General features: G+C 40.4%; 1 protein-coding gene across 5 annotated transcripts in view; it reads right to left on the minus strand.

The window, feature by feature from the left end:
* Positions 1-12,709, minus strand: part of LOC118166146 (bifunctional heparan sulfate N-deacetylase/N-sulfotransferase 3) — a 76,151-nt gene extending 63,442 nt beyond the window's left edge. The window contains exons 1-2 of one of the 5 annotated variants that reach the window (XM_035324795.1): positions 12,512-12,709; positions 1,688-2,806 (exon numbers count right to left, since the gene is read on the minus strand). In XM_035324795.1, coding sequence (XP_035180686.1) covers positions 1,688-2,668 — 981 coding nt within the window. In that variant the 5' untranslated portion in view covers positions 2,669-2,806; positions 12,512-12,709. The other 4 variants (XM_035324800.1, XM_035324799.1, XM_035324798.1 and 1 more) reach the window with 4 other exon arrangements.
* Positions 12,710-14,937: the final 2,228 nt, after the last annotated feature.

Below are 14,937 nucleotides of genomic sequence, written 5' to 3' on the forward strand. Positions count from 1 at the left end.
TTAATAGAAATTGCTTCTTTTGTAGAACAACAGGAGTTTAGCCACTGATGTGGATCAGACCTTCCTTACTTTGCTTCTGTGATTTGACTTTGCCCTTAGGAGACTCAAAGAACACTTACCCACCTAACTCAAACGCTGCCACCACCTCCTACACAAAAATTCCATTTACTGGAGTTTCATCTTTACTCCATCCCTTTCCCATGCAATTTTTTTGCATAAGGAAAACACCTACTTATCTGAGAGGAATATTTAATTGCAAATGCATAGGACATTTCAGAAACTAGCATATGCTGCAAATTTAAAGCAAATTAAATACAAGTTCAAATCTTTTGTTTAATAAAACAGTAAATGCAAGGCTACTGCAGCTTGACAAATACATTAGCACTAGAAAAAAAAAAAAAAACAAAAAACAAAAAACTAAAAAACAGAAAACCCAGCTAAAATTGTTAAAAAAAAAAAAAAGAAAGAAAAGCTATCTACTGTATGCAGTACTAACTACTGGAGTGCCCTTCATTGTTCCATATTCCTCTTTCAACACTGAAAGTTTTCACAAAACATTTTCCCTTATTTCTAGTACAAACAGGGAAAGAATCAGCACCTTATAGACTTTTACCTTCTAGACCAAGTATCAGTTTTGCAAGGTGCTTTTTTCCCCATCTGCTTTGTAACAACACTTCACACACACAAAAAAAGGGAGGTATACAGTGAGAAATAATGTTATTTCTACCAACCCTGACCTACCACCTCATTTGAACAGCACAACCATACAGAGTGAAAAGGGACCTTCAGGAATGTACCAACTTAAAATGTTAAAAGGGAAATTTAACATTTTTAACATCAAGTTATTTAGTGACAGAACAAGATTTTAAGACCTACATTAACAAAAACCTTGCTTGCAAGCAAGAGCCATAAAATAGAGATAAGAAAGGTGAAATGCTGCAAGCAACCAACTCCTGACATTTGAAAGCCATTTCAAACAGCTAATAATCCAATCTGTTCTTCAAAATTTATGTTGACATTTACTTTTGTTCACTACATTCCCTTCCTGCTTGTACGTCTAGCAACATGTATGTTACATACTAATAGATCTTAGGTCCAGCTCTCAAGTCCTGTGCTGTTTTCTTTTGAAGTATGTGTTTAGATAGGTACCATCGGACTAGAAAGTTAAACACTGCAATTATTTAGTTAGAACCATGTGTGTTTGGGAGGGGGCAGTGAAAAAAACACTACTTCTCTTACCCCATTTCTTTTAACAGTTACTTAGCAATTAGTCATCTTTAATTTCCTTTTGGGAGATTATTTTCCATTTATCGTAGAGAGAATATAATTCAGAGGTGTCCACCACCCAGTTTACAGAACATAGCTCTGGAAGGACTTGTGTCACTTGAGAAAAAACAAGTGATATTAACCAGCGAGTCTTATCATCATATTTTCTTTTTTAGTAACTATAGAAGCAAAGTTGTGTTGACTCTCCTCCATCCTGGAGCAGGAAGGAACTGCTACACCTGGAGTCAGTGACCACTGAAAGCCTGACAAACTGGCTTTTCTCTCAATGCACAGTTTGCATTGCTACTTACTGATCTGTGTTCTTTCTGAGGTGCAACTATTAGTAACCATTCACTTTAAAAATAAGATTAAAGAACAGGTACTTTGCTCTAACAACTATTAGTTGCTGTACGTACTTTACCTGTACATCGTTGGCGTTCATTCTTGTTCCTTCCTTCCCAACGAAGATGTCATCTATGTCAACCAGAATGTACCTATCCAAGGATAGCCTGAGCTTCTTTCCAGACAGGAAAGAGATGGCATCTATGAAAATCAGTTTGTGCAGCCAAAAATTCAAGTTATTGCCAAAAAGGACTCGTTGAATCCCATCGTGGAGTCCCAGGTCATGAATTACTGTGGCATGGAGAGCACTTTTAGCAGCAGGTGGTGAAAGGTTTTCTGGTGTCTTTACTTTTGCAAATATCACTGGTTGGTAAGCTGTATGATTAATCTGGAAAACTGCCCAGTCATTTCCAAGCAAGGGACCTTTCTCAAGCTTGGAGGATTTAGTCACATGGAGCAATGGGGAATGAGGATTAATGCAACAGTCCTTAATACCCAGATTGCTGTGGACATGGAAAGGAAAGCCCTTCAACTGGAAGTTCTTCAAGCTGTTCTCATTGCCTTTATGAAATCCAATAACACCTACACTATATTCTATACAGTACTTATCTAGAAGACCTCTATTCCAAGAGTCCATATTCACATACTTTAAGATATTTTCATATACTATGAGAGCATATTTGCCCTTGTTTTTGTCTATAAGCACTGGGAGGTCACCTTTACCAGATGCAATCTCGATATGGTACTGAAATCTGCTGGATTCTAAAATGGTTATTATATCTTGGCCTAATGTTGAATATTGACTTTCCACAAACACCAGCACTACAAGATCTGTTCTCAGGGGATTGATAGGCTTCATGGTCTTCATATCCATCAGCTTGTATGGCAACAGTTGAAGATCACCACATTCCACTTCTGAAGAGATTTCAGAAAGTTCATTTTCCTGTTTGTAGCCATTATACAAGTAGTATGCAGAAATAACAATGCTCACCATACAAAAAGTGGCCAGCAAAATAACTGTTCTTTGAAAATGTCTGTGAAGTTTCATGATAAAACTCATGTTGTTTACTTGCCTTAGATTGTTCCAAGCATTAAAAACAAACAGATTCTCAACAACTTGTTCCAGTCCTCTTAAATATTTATGTCACCATTGCAACACACGCATCTATCTTCCACAAAGCTTTACAGAAGATCTAGTCTAGAAGAAAAGAAAATCACAGATTTAATTGAGGCACCACATTTGTGAAGTATTGTCACATTGAAACTAATGGAGAACATAGAATCACTGCTAAACCAAGGTTTAGAAGTGAACACTTCAAAAGCTTTGGTAGCTTCCTTCTGAAATTTTGCATTAGTAGCATTGTGTCTTCCTGCTCCTCATTATTAAAAACAACAAAAAAACAAACAAACAAAAAAAACAAAACACTACTGTCACTCTGCTTTTAGTAATAGCACAACATCAAACTCTCTCTAAAGCAATTGTGTAAGCATAGAAGATGTAATTGTAAGAACCTCCACTTCAATCTAACAGAAACCACACCTAACATTTCAAGCACTCTAAGCCTGAGTCCAAGAGTTGAGCAAAGAAGTCCAGCAAGGCTTTGCTTTATCTGGCCCTTCCAGAAATGCCACTGGCTGCCATCTACATTGGAATGTCTCTAAATCTCACAGGCTCCTCACTCCCTAAGACTGCGTAAAACAGGGTTCACACAGGAGGCACTGAAACACAAGACATATCTCTTGAAACACAAGAGATAGTGGCAAAGAACTTACTGCTTCCCTTAGATTTTTTTTTTTTTAACCCACAGACAAAAAAAAACAAACACCTCCAAATAAACAACTGCTGACAACCCAAACACTGAGGAAGTTTCATAATCTTCCTCCTTCGACACCAAGAAACTGGGGAAACATTAGTCTACATAATTAAATGTATTCTCTCTTACATTAATTTTGGAAAAGTTGGAGAGTCCTTAACCCAATACGCACATTCTAACTGTTCAATATACACCCACTGAGGTGTACTATATATTGTATGTGCTGTAGGAGTTGTTTTTAAAACAAAATACAATTTTCCTACAGCATTAGAAACATAAAAATCACATTTTACCAAACAAAATTGTTCATTGTTCTGTATATTGTCAGAAGTGCTTTGTATTTCTGCGTATTAAAAAAAAAGCATACAATAATTCACCTCTTAAACTTGAGAAAAGAGAGTAATAAATCCACAGCTAACTTAAGAGGCAGATCACTTCAGGACGTATTTATGCTCTACCTTGTACCTATGGAAAGCAGTCATTTTTCAAGCCAACAGTACAATTGCTGTCAAAAGTTTCTGATAGAATAAATGAAAGATGTGACAAGCATAAAATAATTAAGTACTAGAAATTATAAAGGAAGCTTAACAGCAGATTTTGGAAAATATTAAAGATACAGAACATACTGCTGTAACTTCATGCAGCATGGCAATGGAATAAGCTGCATGTGTATTCAACATGGTTAATTGCTGAGTACTTAATCCTTACCTGCTCTTAAAAAAAAAAAAAAAAAAACAGGGTTCAAAAAGTAAAAAAGCTACAAAAGTATAGTCCATATCAAATATGAATTTTTCTATACAGATTGACAGAGCTAATGATAATAAATGATACCTAGTCAAGCTCTATCCCATCTTTTATACATTGAAAATTTTACTTTTTTTGTTATAACTTCATATTCCCAGATGGCAAGAATGGCTGGCATCCTTGAGTGCTGAATATGGAGCAAATGATGATCAAAGAATAAGGCAGACTTATGATCCAAAAGAAGACTGAAGTATATAAAACATTAGTTACAAATCAATGAAGAAAAGGGAGTTGGGGATAAAATAACACAAAACAAAACAACCTGTCATGTACCTGGGCCATTCAACTGCTTCACAATTTAGGATGAGGAGCTCTTGTCAAAAGGTGGCCTTTCACTCTATGATTTCAGAACAAGTTAAAATAAATGATATACTTAACAGCACCTTTGTAACTTCTATGACTTCAATTAAATCCCAAAGATGGATGCTCCCAGTGCCGGGTACATAATAAGCACAAAGTAAAACAAAGTGAGTAGGAAAATAAGAGATAAGAGAGAAAGTACATGCCATCCTATCAAAACAGCAAAACTGAGCACAAAGAGTAATTAAGCATATGTAAACTCTCTCATTCATAATTCAGACTCCCTTTAAACCTGTGTATCACCAGATAAGCCCACCTCATGAGCATATTCTACTCTTTTTAACTTCTACTCTACCCTTTCTGCTCTTGGTGGACTTAAACCTGGCCTTGAATCTTACTTGCAGCTGGACAAAGCTTTATACATAGCTTTTGGACAACAGACTTGCCTTTCACCTAGAGATACAGATACTTTATTCACTGTTAACCAAAAACAATGTAATTTGTGCCTATAGAAATTGGTGGCATGCATCTGCAAAGAAGTTTAAGAATGCATGAAGACCAAACTGAAAGATCCAAAAGTACCTTTAGAAGGTACTCAGAAGAATATTTCAGTATTGAGCTGTCTAATTTTTGTCATGCTAACTTCAAGAACATAATTCAGGTATCTCTTTTCTGCTATTTAATCTAGTAAGAAGTCAGATCACAAAGAAGCAGCTCCATTTTACTTAAATGAGTAAAACTAGATTTTTTGAGACATGTTTCCAGACAGATGATATCTGTTGTGGGCACAAAGGATTCTCAAATAAAACTGTTTTTATTTTTCATCTCCAATGCAGTTGACTGAATGCCAAGAAACTCAATTTTAGTGGCTAAAATTAACGCTTCTTGCATTCTGTGAAAAACTCCATATGCCTGCCTATCCACATACCTGGTTTTCTTTGTGGGATTACCGCAAAGAGCTTAGGTCTGGTTAGTACACAGGAGAGACGAGAGCCTGCAAAGTGGAACTCTTGCTGACTAAAGCACCATCGCTTCCCTGAATAACAGTTGGTCACCAAACAACCAGCAGCACAGCGCTTCTTTTAGTCCCAAGCTCCTCTAACACAGCCCTAAATACTCCTGTTCTTATGACAGAAACCACTCACATTGTATCAACAGGAGGCTCCCACCAGCACAATCTCGATGTTTCTTTCCTCACCAGCCTACGCTCCTGACAAGTCACCTGAACTTGGCAATCCTGCCTGGAGCAGGAAAAATACACAGTGCCCTTAGCTGATGGCATGAAAGGGCTGACTAGATGCAGCTGTAGACACAGTTGTTTCAATGAAATAATACAAGAAGGGTTGCAACTCAAGGGCTGCTCAAGGAAGAAGCAGGTGCACTTGAAATATTTGCAGCCAGGATGTCCTAAAGCACCTCCATGGAGCAGAAAATCTGGAGGCAGCGCAGAGACCTCTTTTCTTATTTTTTACAAGAAAGCCCATGCCATTTTATCCTTGGCTCCTAATTGCAGGTGTCTCCTGGGGCTAGAGAGCAGCTGCAAGGAGTGGATGGGAATGCTAGAAGAGATCCAAGGTCTCTCAGGAATGAAGACCTTTCTGAGACCAGCTGAACAACAGCCAGATCTCGCATCCTCAATACTGAGAACAGGAAGGAAGGAAGGAGAATGAAACACAATAAGCAAGCTTAGCTTATTAATTTCAGTGGAGCCACACTGATTACATGAAAGGAGGACATGGTCCCACCTGTATCTTGACAAGGTGTGCCAGGCAATATACAAATCCAGTGGTCCACAAAGGTGTCACTAAGAGAAGTTTTTATAAGTAAAACAATTTGTATGTTACTTTTCACAGTCTGAAGCAATAAAAGCTGCCTCAGTGTACTGTGTCTAGAACCCTGTTATTTTAGAAGTATTTGCATTTGAACTATTACAAAATTTTACATTTTTATGCGACCATCTGAAAAGTGAGATCAGTACCTTTTATCTATTTTATTGTTCCAAGTGTAAAGTATTAAATCATCTCTTTATGGTGAAAATTTGTAATAAAAATTATTTGAATATATGTTTGAATATTTAGAACTTCGTTTTTAACTTGCAGGCTCACTATGCAGAAGATCTTGTTGAGAGTAAGCTGAGTCATGGAAATAAGCTTCCCATTTTATTCTGAATGCAGCAAGGCTCAATATCATTCTCTTCTCCTGCAAGAGCGATTTCTGAAGCCCCAGACAAGTTCTCATGAAAATCTTGTGGGTACAGGAAATAAGTATCACCTTATTAATGGGAAAATTTACAACTCTGATGCAATACTGATGGATAGTCACAGTTACAGGTGTCTTCAGACAGCCAGAATGAAACAGATCCACTAGAACAGAGATCGTGAATTTCTCCCCCCCACCTCCACCCCTTCTCCAAATTCCCTACTAAGATGGTACTGATGAGAGAACAAATACCACGACGAACTCACAGGACTCCGGTGAGTTCCTACATTTGTAGCTGTTTGTTGTTTAATTGCTAACCACAAATAACCAGATCCCTGGCTTCTACAAGTCATTTCAGCACAACAACTGTACTGGAAATACACGAGACAAAACTGGCTGGGGATTTCCTCTATTAATGAGATACATTAACGTTCTCTGGCAAACACAGAGAACATGAAATTGGAAACAGTTTATATTTTTATTTTATTTTTTATTTACTGGCAGTAAAGCTAATATGATATCAAAGCAGTTTCTGGGGAAGTCTTTGCAGTTTGCCTGGAACCCAGACCTTGGGCTCAGGCTCTGCACAGCCATGCTGTTTGCATGTCGTGGCAACACCACAAACATTGTGCCCTCACTGCTTCATTTTTGCACCAAGACCTCCACGGTGTGCACAGCACAGGCAACAGCATGGGCTCAATACAACTGGCTTGTCCATGCAGCAGAAACATGTTATTTTCTGGGCTAAGTAGCTCAAAAGAAACATGGCTCTGGCCATACAACTTCATAACTGATAATTATACTTTTGGAAACTACAGAAAAGAGTTTTATCAATTCCACGTTCACATCTTCATACTGCAAGGAATACATGCCCAATAGGAAACCAGGTATCCCCATAAACACAGACACACAAAACTGCATACAGTTTTATATTTAGAACAAAATTAACCTGCTGAAGTTGTGTCACAAATACACTTAAAACTACGAAAAACCTTTTTTTGTACTTATGTTTTAAACTACCAAGATTAAAACAACAGGCTAAACTAAAATAACCACAAAAGAGAAATTGCTCTCAAATTACATTTTTAATGCCAAATATGAAAATCAGGTTTAGTTTTACCTCAGAATGTGCCCTCAGGTTTTGTTTCACCTCAGAAATGTGCAAAGTCAGCTATATGTCATGACCTCTCAGTAGGAGCAACAAAGTCGTGTCACACATACACAAAAGTTAAAAAAAAAAATCTAAAAATAACACATTGTTACAGGCTAATGAAATTCCTTTTTATCAAGAATGGCCAAAGAGTGCTGCAAATTCAGGATTCATTAATCGACAATATTATTTAGTTACTACATTTGTCTAGTTAGCTATACCTGCATGTATTTTTAATGTCTATCACTATCTTCTGTTCCTGATCCTTCCCAAATTAGCTGCTACCACAGCGATAGCAACAAACTCCTCATATGTTAAATAGGGACAAAATATAAATCATGAAGAAGCAAAAAAACAGACATCCTGTTCAGCGTGTTAACATGGGCACTTAAATTTATAGTGATTAGAATGCTATTTAATTGCTCTGAACAGAAAAGCCTGTGTTATCCAGCCAGTGTGAAATACAGCCTCAGGGGAACTATTCTGAAGTCAGTGTTACTTGTCGCTGTTCAGATACAGGAATGACAGGGTAGAGAGCCAACAAAGCACATCTGAAAATGACCACACCTGGAGTGGGCAGTAGTACTCAGGTTTGTGTAAATCACCTACGAAAGTGGGAAACGGCTCTCCAAATGCTGCGTACCTTGACTTACATCACTCTGCTGACTAAAGTATTCAAGCAGTAATAACTCAGATAAGCAAACACAGGTTGAGAATGAGGTCTTTTGACTGGATATCAAGAACACATTTTCAACTTGAGAAGATAGCGCTATGAGACAGACTGCTGAAAGCAGTCATCAATACTCTTTAGTATCACGTAGCAAGTCCCGTATAATATGTGAGTATTGAAGGGATTACATTTTCTCACATATCTTTTAAAAAAATAAAAGAACAGCTTATGCAGAACAAACTGTCAGACAGATGCTTTTTCAAGTCCTTGGTGAAAACAGTTTTCAGCTTCTATTGTACCTGTTATCCTTAGCTCTGTGCTGCACTGCTTTAGCCAGTACCTTACAGGACAGGAATTAAAGCTTCAGAATTAGTTTTTAAGTTTATTTATAAATATCAAATATATGGTATTTAAAGGCTTGGAAGCCTTTACTTCAGTACAAAAGTTGGTTTAGAGCTTTAAATTACTTTACCTGTGATACTTTCAGCCAAAAAAAAAGATACCTTGTACCTCATGCAATATTTCTGAGATTATTCCTATTATTCCTCAGTGACTGAGCAAACAGGCAAAGGGCAGAGCCCTGCCAGCCCCTCTCCCCTCACACCCCAGCCGCAGAAGCTGAGGCGGCAGCAACCGGCGCCCCTCGCAGCAGCCGGGGGGGGGGGGGGGGCGACTCTGCCACTATTTTAATAGAGAAAAAGGCAAGAACTCACCCCGCCACGAGCTATCCCCCAAGCAGCTCTCCAGCACAAAGCAGCGGTTCAGTCACCGCCGAGTTTTGTGCCGCCTCCCCGAGGTCTCCTGGGACAGGCCCCCGTTTCGGCACGGCGCCGAGGCGGCACAAGCACCCCGGGGCACCCCAGCACTCACCTTGCTCCCTCATGCTGCCACCCCACAGACGCTAGAGGGCAACAGCGTCGCGCAGAAACAGACAGGGGGAGCCGAAACACCCGCCCGGGTATCCGAAAGGCAGCGGGCGGCTTGGCCCGGGGAGCTCACCGGGCGCCAGCCGAGGGAGAACGGGGGGCGACCGGGCAGCTCCGCGCCGCTTCGCGCGACACGGCCCCGAAACCGCGGGGGCTTCCCCGGGCCCCTCGGCGCCGTCCCCGCACAACTTTTGGGGGCAGCCCCGCCGCGATCCGGAGAGGGGCGGCAAAAGGCCCGCCGCCGGAGCCGCCCGCCGCGGCCGTTACCTCAGGCCGTTACCTTAGGCCGCGCCCCGCCGCCATGCCGCCGCCCCGGGGCCGCAGCCGCCGCCCGCCGCTCTCCTCCTGCGGCGGGCCGAGAGCTGCCGGCTGCAGGCAGGCGCGGCGGTGCCTGCCGCCCGGGGGTGCGAGAGCCGCCCCTCGGCTCGCCTCGCCCCCTGGAGGAGGGGCCCGGCTCCGCGCCCACCAGCAAAGGGCGGGCCGGGCTTGGGAGGCACCGCCGCCGCCTTCGAGGGGGTCCAGGCCGGCGGACCCCGGAAGCTGGCGTGGTATAAGAGTGCCGAGCGAGGCGTTTGCAGCCCGGATCCACCTCTTCGTTTCATTTTGACGCCCCCAGCCCCGTCAAGTAGGGGTCGGGGACTGCCCGCTTCGCCCCGGCGGGGTGTCTGCTCCCCTCGTGCCGCTGGGGAGCTGCTGGACCCCGGCCTGAACTGCGCCGGCTGGCTGCCAGCCATCGCAGGTGGGAGCTGAAATTAATAAATACCACAAGTGCCTTCCTGATCCGAGTAATTTACCTCGCAACTGCACGGTGCCCACTAGCTCACCTCATGGCTGCGGATCCGGTGCACCGTGATAAGTCGGGCACTGGCAGTTGTCTGCCGAAGCCCTCCTGTTCGTGGCTTGCTCCTGACAGAAAGTGAATGGAGAAGAGCCGATGTCCTCTGAAGGATTTTTTTTTCTCCATCCTTTTCCAAACATCGACAGAATTTACAGTTCGTGATTCAGAAACGTGATTAACTGCTTTCTCCTGTTTCATTCCGCCCCCCCCCCGCCCCCCTTTTTATTTCCATAACCGACTGAAGGAACTCCTCACATTCTAGTGTCTTCTAAGCTTCAAAAGTTTGCGAAGCTGGAGTTCCAATTAAAATTTCCATTATATTGAAAGCACATGAAAATTTTAATGGAGATGATCTAATCCCTTATTGCTCTTGCTTTCAAAAGCAGCATAAGGTCACAGGCCCCTACGTGCAGAGGAATTGTCAACACGAGGGCTTGCTCTGCATGAGGTTATTAATCTGCAGGAGTGTACATCCAAAATGCTGTTGTCCTCACAATATGCCACACAAAGGGGTTTTCTGCCACACTAAGATTCTCTGCAGCGTGGATATCCTGTACAGTCTTGCTTTGGGGCCTCTCTATTATGAAGGCTTTTTCCTCCAATGTACTATGAGGTACAAGGTGGAAGGCAGCCAGAAATGACTGAAATTCTTGGATGTGAGTTCAAACTCACCAATGTGCACCATCTCCCTCCTACCTTTCTTTCTGAGTAGCTGGTGCTGCATGCAAAACAAAAGTGCTTTCATTCAACTGCTAGTCTGTGCTAAGTGGCTGCACCATGAACTAAGGCAACATCTGTGCTGCTGTTGTCACACAAGACAGAGACCGAATCCTGTCTCACAGATGTACGTACTCACTTGTGTCCATATATTCACGATGGAACAGATACTGAAGCAAAGTGTCCTCTGTTCCAAACCTGGAAGCATTTGCCAAGGTAAATACTTCGCTCATTTCAGATAGTTGCTGCATATCATTCCAGATAAAGCACTCAAGACACTAGGATCTAGGCTAACAGTACAGAACACCAAATGACTGCAACCAGCTCAGAAGGTGTCTGGTCCAACCCTGGCTCAAGCAGGGTCACCAGAGCAGGCTGCCCAGGAGGCTTTTGAAGATTTTCAGGGATGAAGACTCTACAACCTCTCTGGGCAGCCTGTGCCAGTGCTTCATCACCTGCAGAGTAAAGAAGTGCTTCCTGGTGTTCAGAGGGAACCTCCTGTGCTCTAGTTTGTGCACATACTCTCACACTGGGCACCACTGGAGAGAGCCTGGCTTCATCTGGTTACATGTTCCCTTTTGGTATTTATACACATTGAGAAATCCTCCCCTGAGCCTCCTCCAGACTTCACCAGTGTCGAGTAAAGGGGAAGAACCACCTCCCTCAACCTGCTGGCAATACATACCTGCTGGGATCCTAATGCAGCCCAGGATACTATTGGCATTCTTGGCAGCAAGAGCACATTGATGGGTCATGTTCAACCTGATGTCTACCAGGACCCCCAGGTCCTTTTCTGCAAAACTGCTTTCTGGCCAGCATGTGCCAGCGCCTGTTCCTCCCCAGGCACAGGACTTTGCACTTCTTGAGCTGCAGGAGGTTCCCATCAGCCCAACTTCTCTCAGCCTGCTGAGGTCCCTCTACAGACATGCCACGTGTTCAAATATGAATTCCCTTACTTCCATTAATGGGTGCCTTCAGTATATGTGAACGCAGGTCATTTCAGCATGAATTAACTAAACTTGGGAAAAATAAAATGCTTTTTACAGACATGCCTTCAGTCACGTATTGAAATATGTAAATTAAGAACTGAAATGCCTTTCAGTATCTGGCCTTTAATCCTTAGTTTGAATATCTGTCCTGTTTCTGATAAATTGGCCATTTTCAAGCTAATTACTTTAAAAATTATACCTTAATGAATTCCTATCTATATAAATTGCATCATGTTCTGACAGCACTGCTGACTACTTATGTCTTACATACACATATATATGTGTGCACACTTACACAGACATGGAAGTTGGTAATTCCAATTAAGCTCTTTTTCCTTGAATATTATAGTGAAAAAAATACCAAAAAAAAAGTGTTTGAGAACCTCCAGCAACAGTTCCATCTGGGTTTAGCTTGGCTTTTTAGTTATCCCTTATCTGGAACATTTTAAACCTGTTTTCTTGCAGCAAAGAAAAACTTAAAAAAGAGGTGGCCTACCTTCCCTGGTGATATCCTCAGCTTTTTGCCTTACTGCTGGCCTCTGCACATGCATGTGCAGAGTCATATTTTCCACAGTCATATTTTTCTTCAAATTCAAATCTTCCCACAGTGCTTCCTCCTTCTGTATAATCAGCAATCTTTCTCAAATGTACTGAGTCCTATCTTGTCTGGTGGCCTTCTCTCTTTCAGGCTCTCACTCTGAGAAATGTTTCTGACCATTGGATGTCTGTTAAGTCTGCAAATCATCTCTTGGTCCTTCAAAGTCCTCCTGAAATCAGTGGAAAATTTAGGTATTTTTTTTATGGTTGTCATTACTACAACTTCCTCCACAAATCTCTATTTCTAAGATACACAGATTGATTACTTTGGGCATCATTCCATAAACCAGGAAAAGGTAATTGGTTGGGGCATAAAAAACATAAAAACAACAATTTTCAATTGGTAATGAAATACTTTCTCTAGTCCTGCCATTTCAAAGATTGGATACATCTTTTAGCCAAATGCTAATTATTGTTTGTATTATTTTTGTTTACATTTTCTTGCAGAGAGCCATTACAGTGACCTAGATATTTAACAAAGACAACGTAGGTAATTGCCTGTTATTAGTAATTGTATGGTTGCTTTTTGAAGCTATTACAAGTTCTACTAGCCAAAATGTAAAGTTATTCTAGATTCATAATGCTCTTGGATTAATCAGAAACTAGATTTAAAATCAAATCTTATAAATACTCAATCTTAACAATACTTAAAATACTTTAAATCTCTAAGTAAATGCAAATATTAACTAATGAGTCCTTACAGGGTACTTTTGTCATGAGTGTTGATTATCAGTATTGCTGTACGCATACTTGATGTAGAAGATTAGTCCATGAAATTGCCCAAGATCGGGCAGTGGCTCATGAACATTATGATTGGAAGTCAGAAGTTTTTGACTCAAGGCTGAGTTTAGAGCAACACGTCCTATCAGACTGTATTATAACTGATGTTGTCTGAAGCAAGGGAATGCTTTTCCATGTCAAAATGCAAAGACCTAATTTCTCCTCTTGGTTAAACTGAAATACTTGTTTACAAGTTGCATCCATATAATGACAAGAAAAATGTGGTCTTTTCCAGCCTTAATGATTCTATGATTCCATGATAAGTGGTCAAAAATGTAGTTGACTAAGAGGCTATCTCAGAGGAAAAAAAACATCACAAGTTCAAGAGAATAATCATAGAATCATAGAATCATTAAGCTTGGAAAAAGACCTCCAAGATTATCTGGTCCAACCGTTCCCCTACCACCTGTATTTTCCAATGTCCTTCATTTCTGAAGTGATTAAAGATTATTTGGTAGCAAAAAACATGGGAAACCAGCCATGCTTATACAATTTCTCTAAAATATCTCTAGCTTTGAGATAGAAAATGCATCTATCATTTCTCTGCAGTAGTTTCTATTTCATTTTCAAGACCTTGCCTTGAAGAATCCTACTATTTGCATGCATTGTAATAATATCTTTTAAACAGTTGAAGGCAAGCTGCTAATTACACGCTGTTGGTGATGACTGCTTGGCAGTGGAAAAGCATTTCTATCTCTGGGCTTAGAATAAACAACTGTTATAAATATGTTTTGTTCCATTTTAATCAGGGTACTGAAACAATTGTCTTTTTTGTAGAATGATAAAATAGCAAGCTTTGGAATTCAAGAAGCTGAAGAAATCATTAGGTATTTCTGTTCTGAGATACTGCTCAAGTCACATGCCATGTAAAGTGTAAAACAGATCATTAATGAGGAGGACGAAATATTTTCTGTTGTAATACTCCAGGAAATTTGCTTATGAAAAGAGAGGAAAGACTTCCTTCCATTATTTCAGATTCATAAGTTTCAAGTTAAAAATATTAAAAAATATCAGTGCAGATTCAGAATGTATTAATGTAAGTTAGCTGTTTTGAATATATGTCAATTTGATTGAAAACTCCTTAGTAATATCAAAATTGGATAGAGGAAATTGATAATGGGGATGGAAAAGAATTAAAGAGAAACCAAGCTGCTAAAAGCACAATCAGCACTCTAAAGCATCTTTGTCCTTTTAAAGCAATATGTAATTAAAGCTTCTGTTAATAATTGATTTTAGGATATGTAATAAAATAGGTAGGACATTCTGGGCTCAGAAGAACTTGCTTTATTACCCTACAAACAACTCCCAACAATAAAGAAAGAAAAGTCCTAAAAAAAAATCTTTTGATTTGCAAAGCAGAAAAAGAACTAAATTGATACACCCAGCTCGTCAGTCCAGCAATAATCCAAACTCTTCCAAAAGCAGAATGTCAGCTGGAAAAATCATCATAATTTCATCTTTGATTTCCCTCAGCAAATGTAACTTTGAGACCAAGGCTAATTTAGCTTTTTTTTTTTTTTTTTTTTTTTTTTTTTTTTTTTTTTT

This window comes from Oxyura jamaicensis, chromosome 4 (assembly GCF_011077185.1).
Source record: "Oxyura jamaicensis isolate SHBP4307 breed ruddy duck chromosome 4, BPBGC_Ojam_1.0, whole genome shotgun sequence".
Taxonomy (NCBI): domain Eukaryota; kingdom Metazoa; phylum Chordata; class Aves; order Anseriformes; family Anatidae; genus Oxyura; species Oxyura jamaicensis.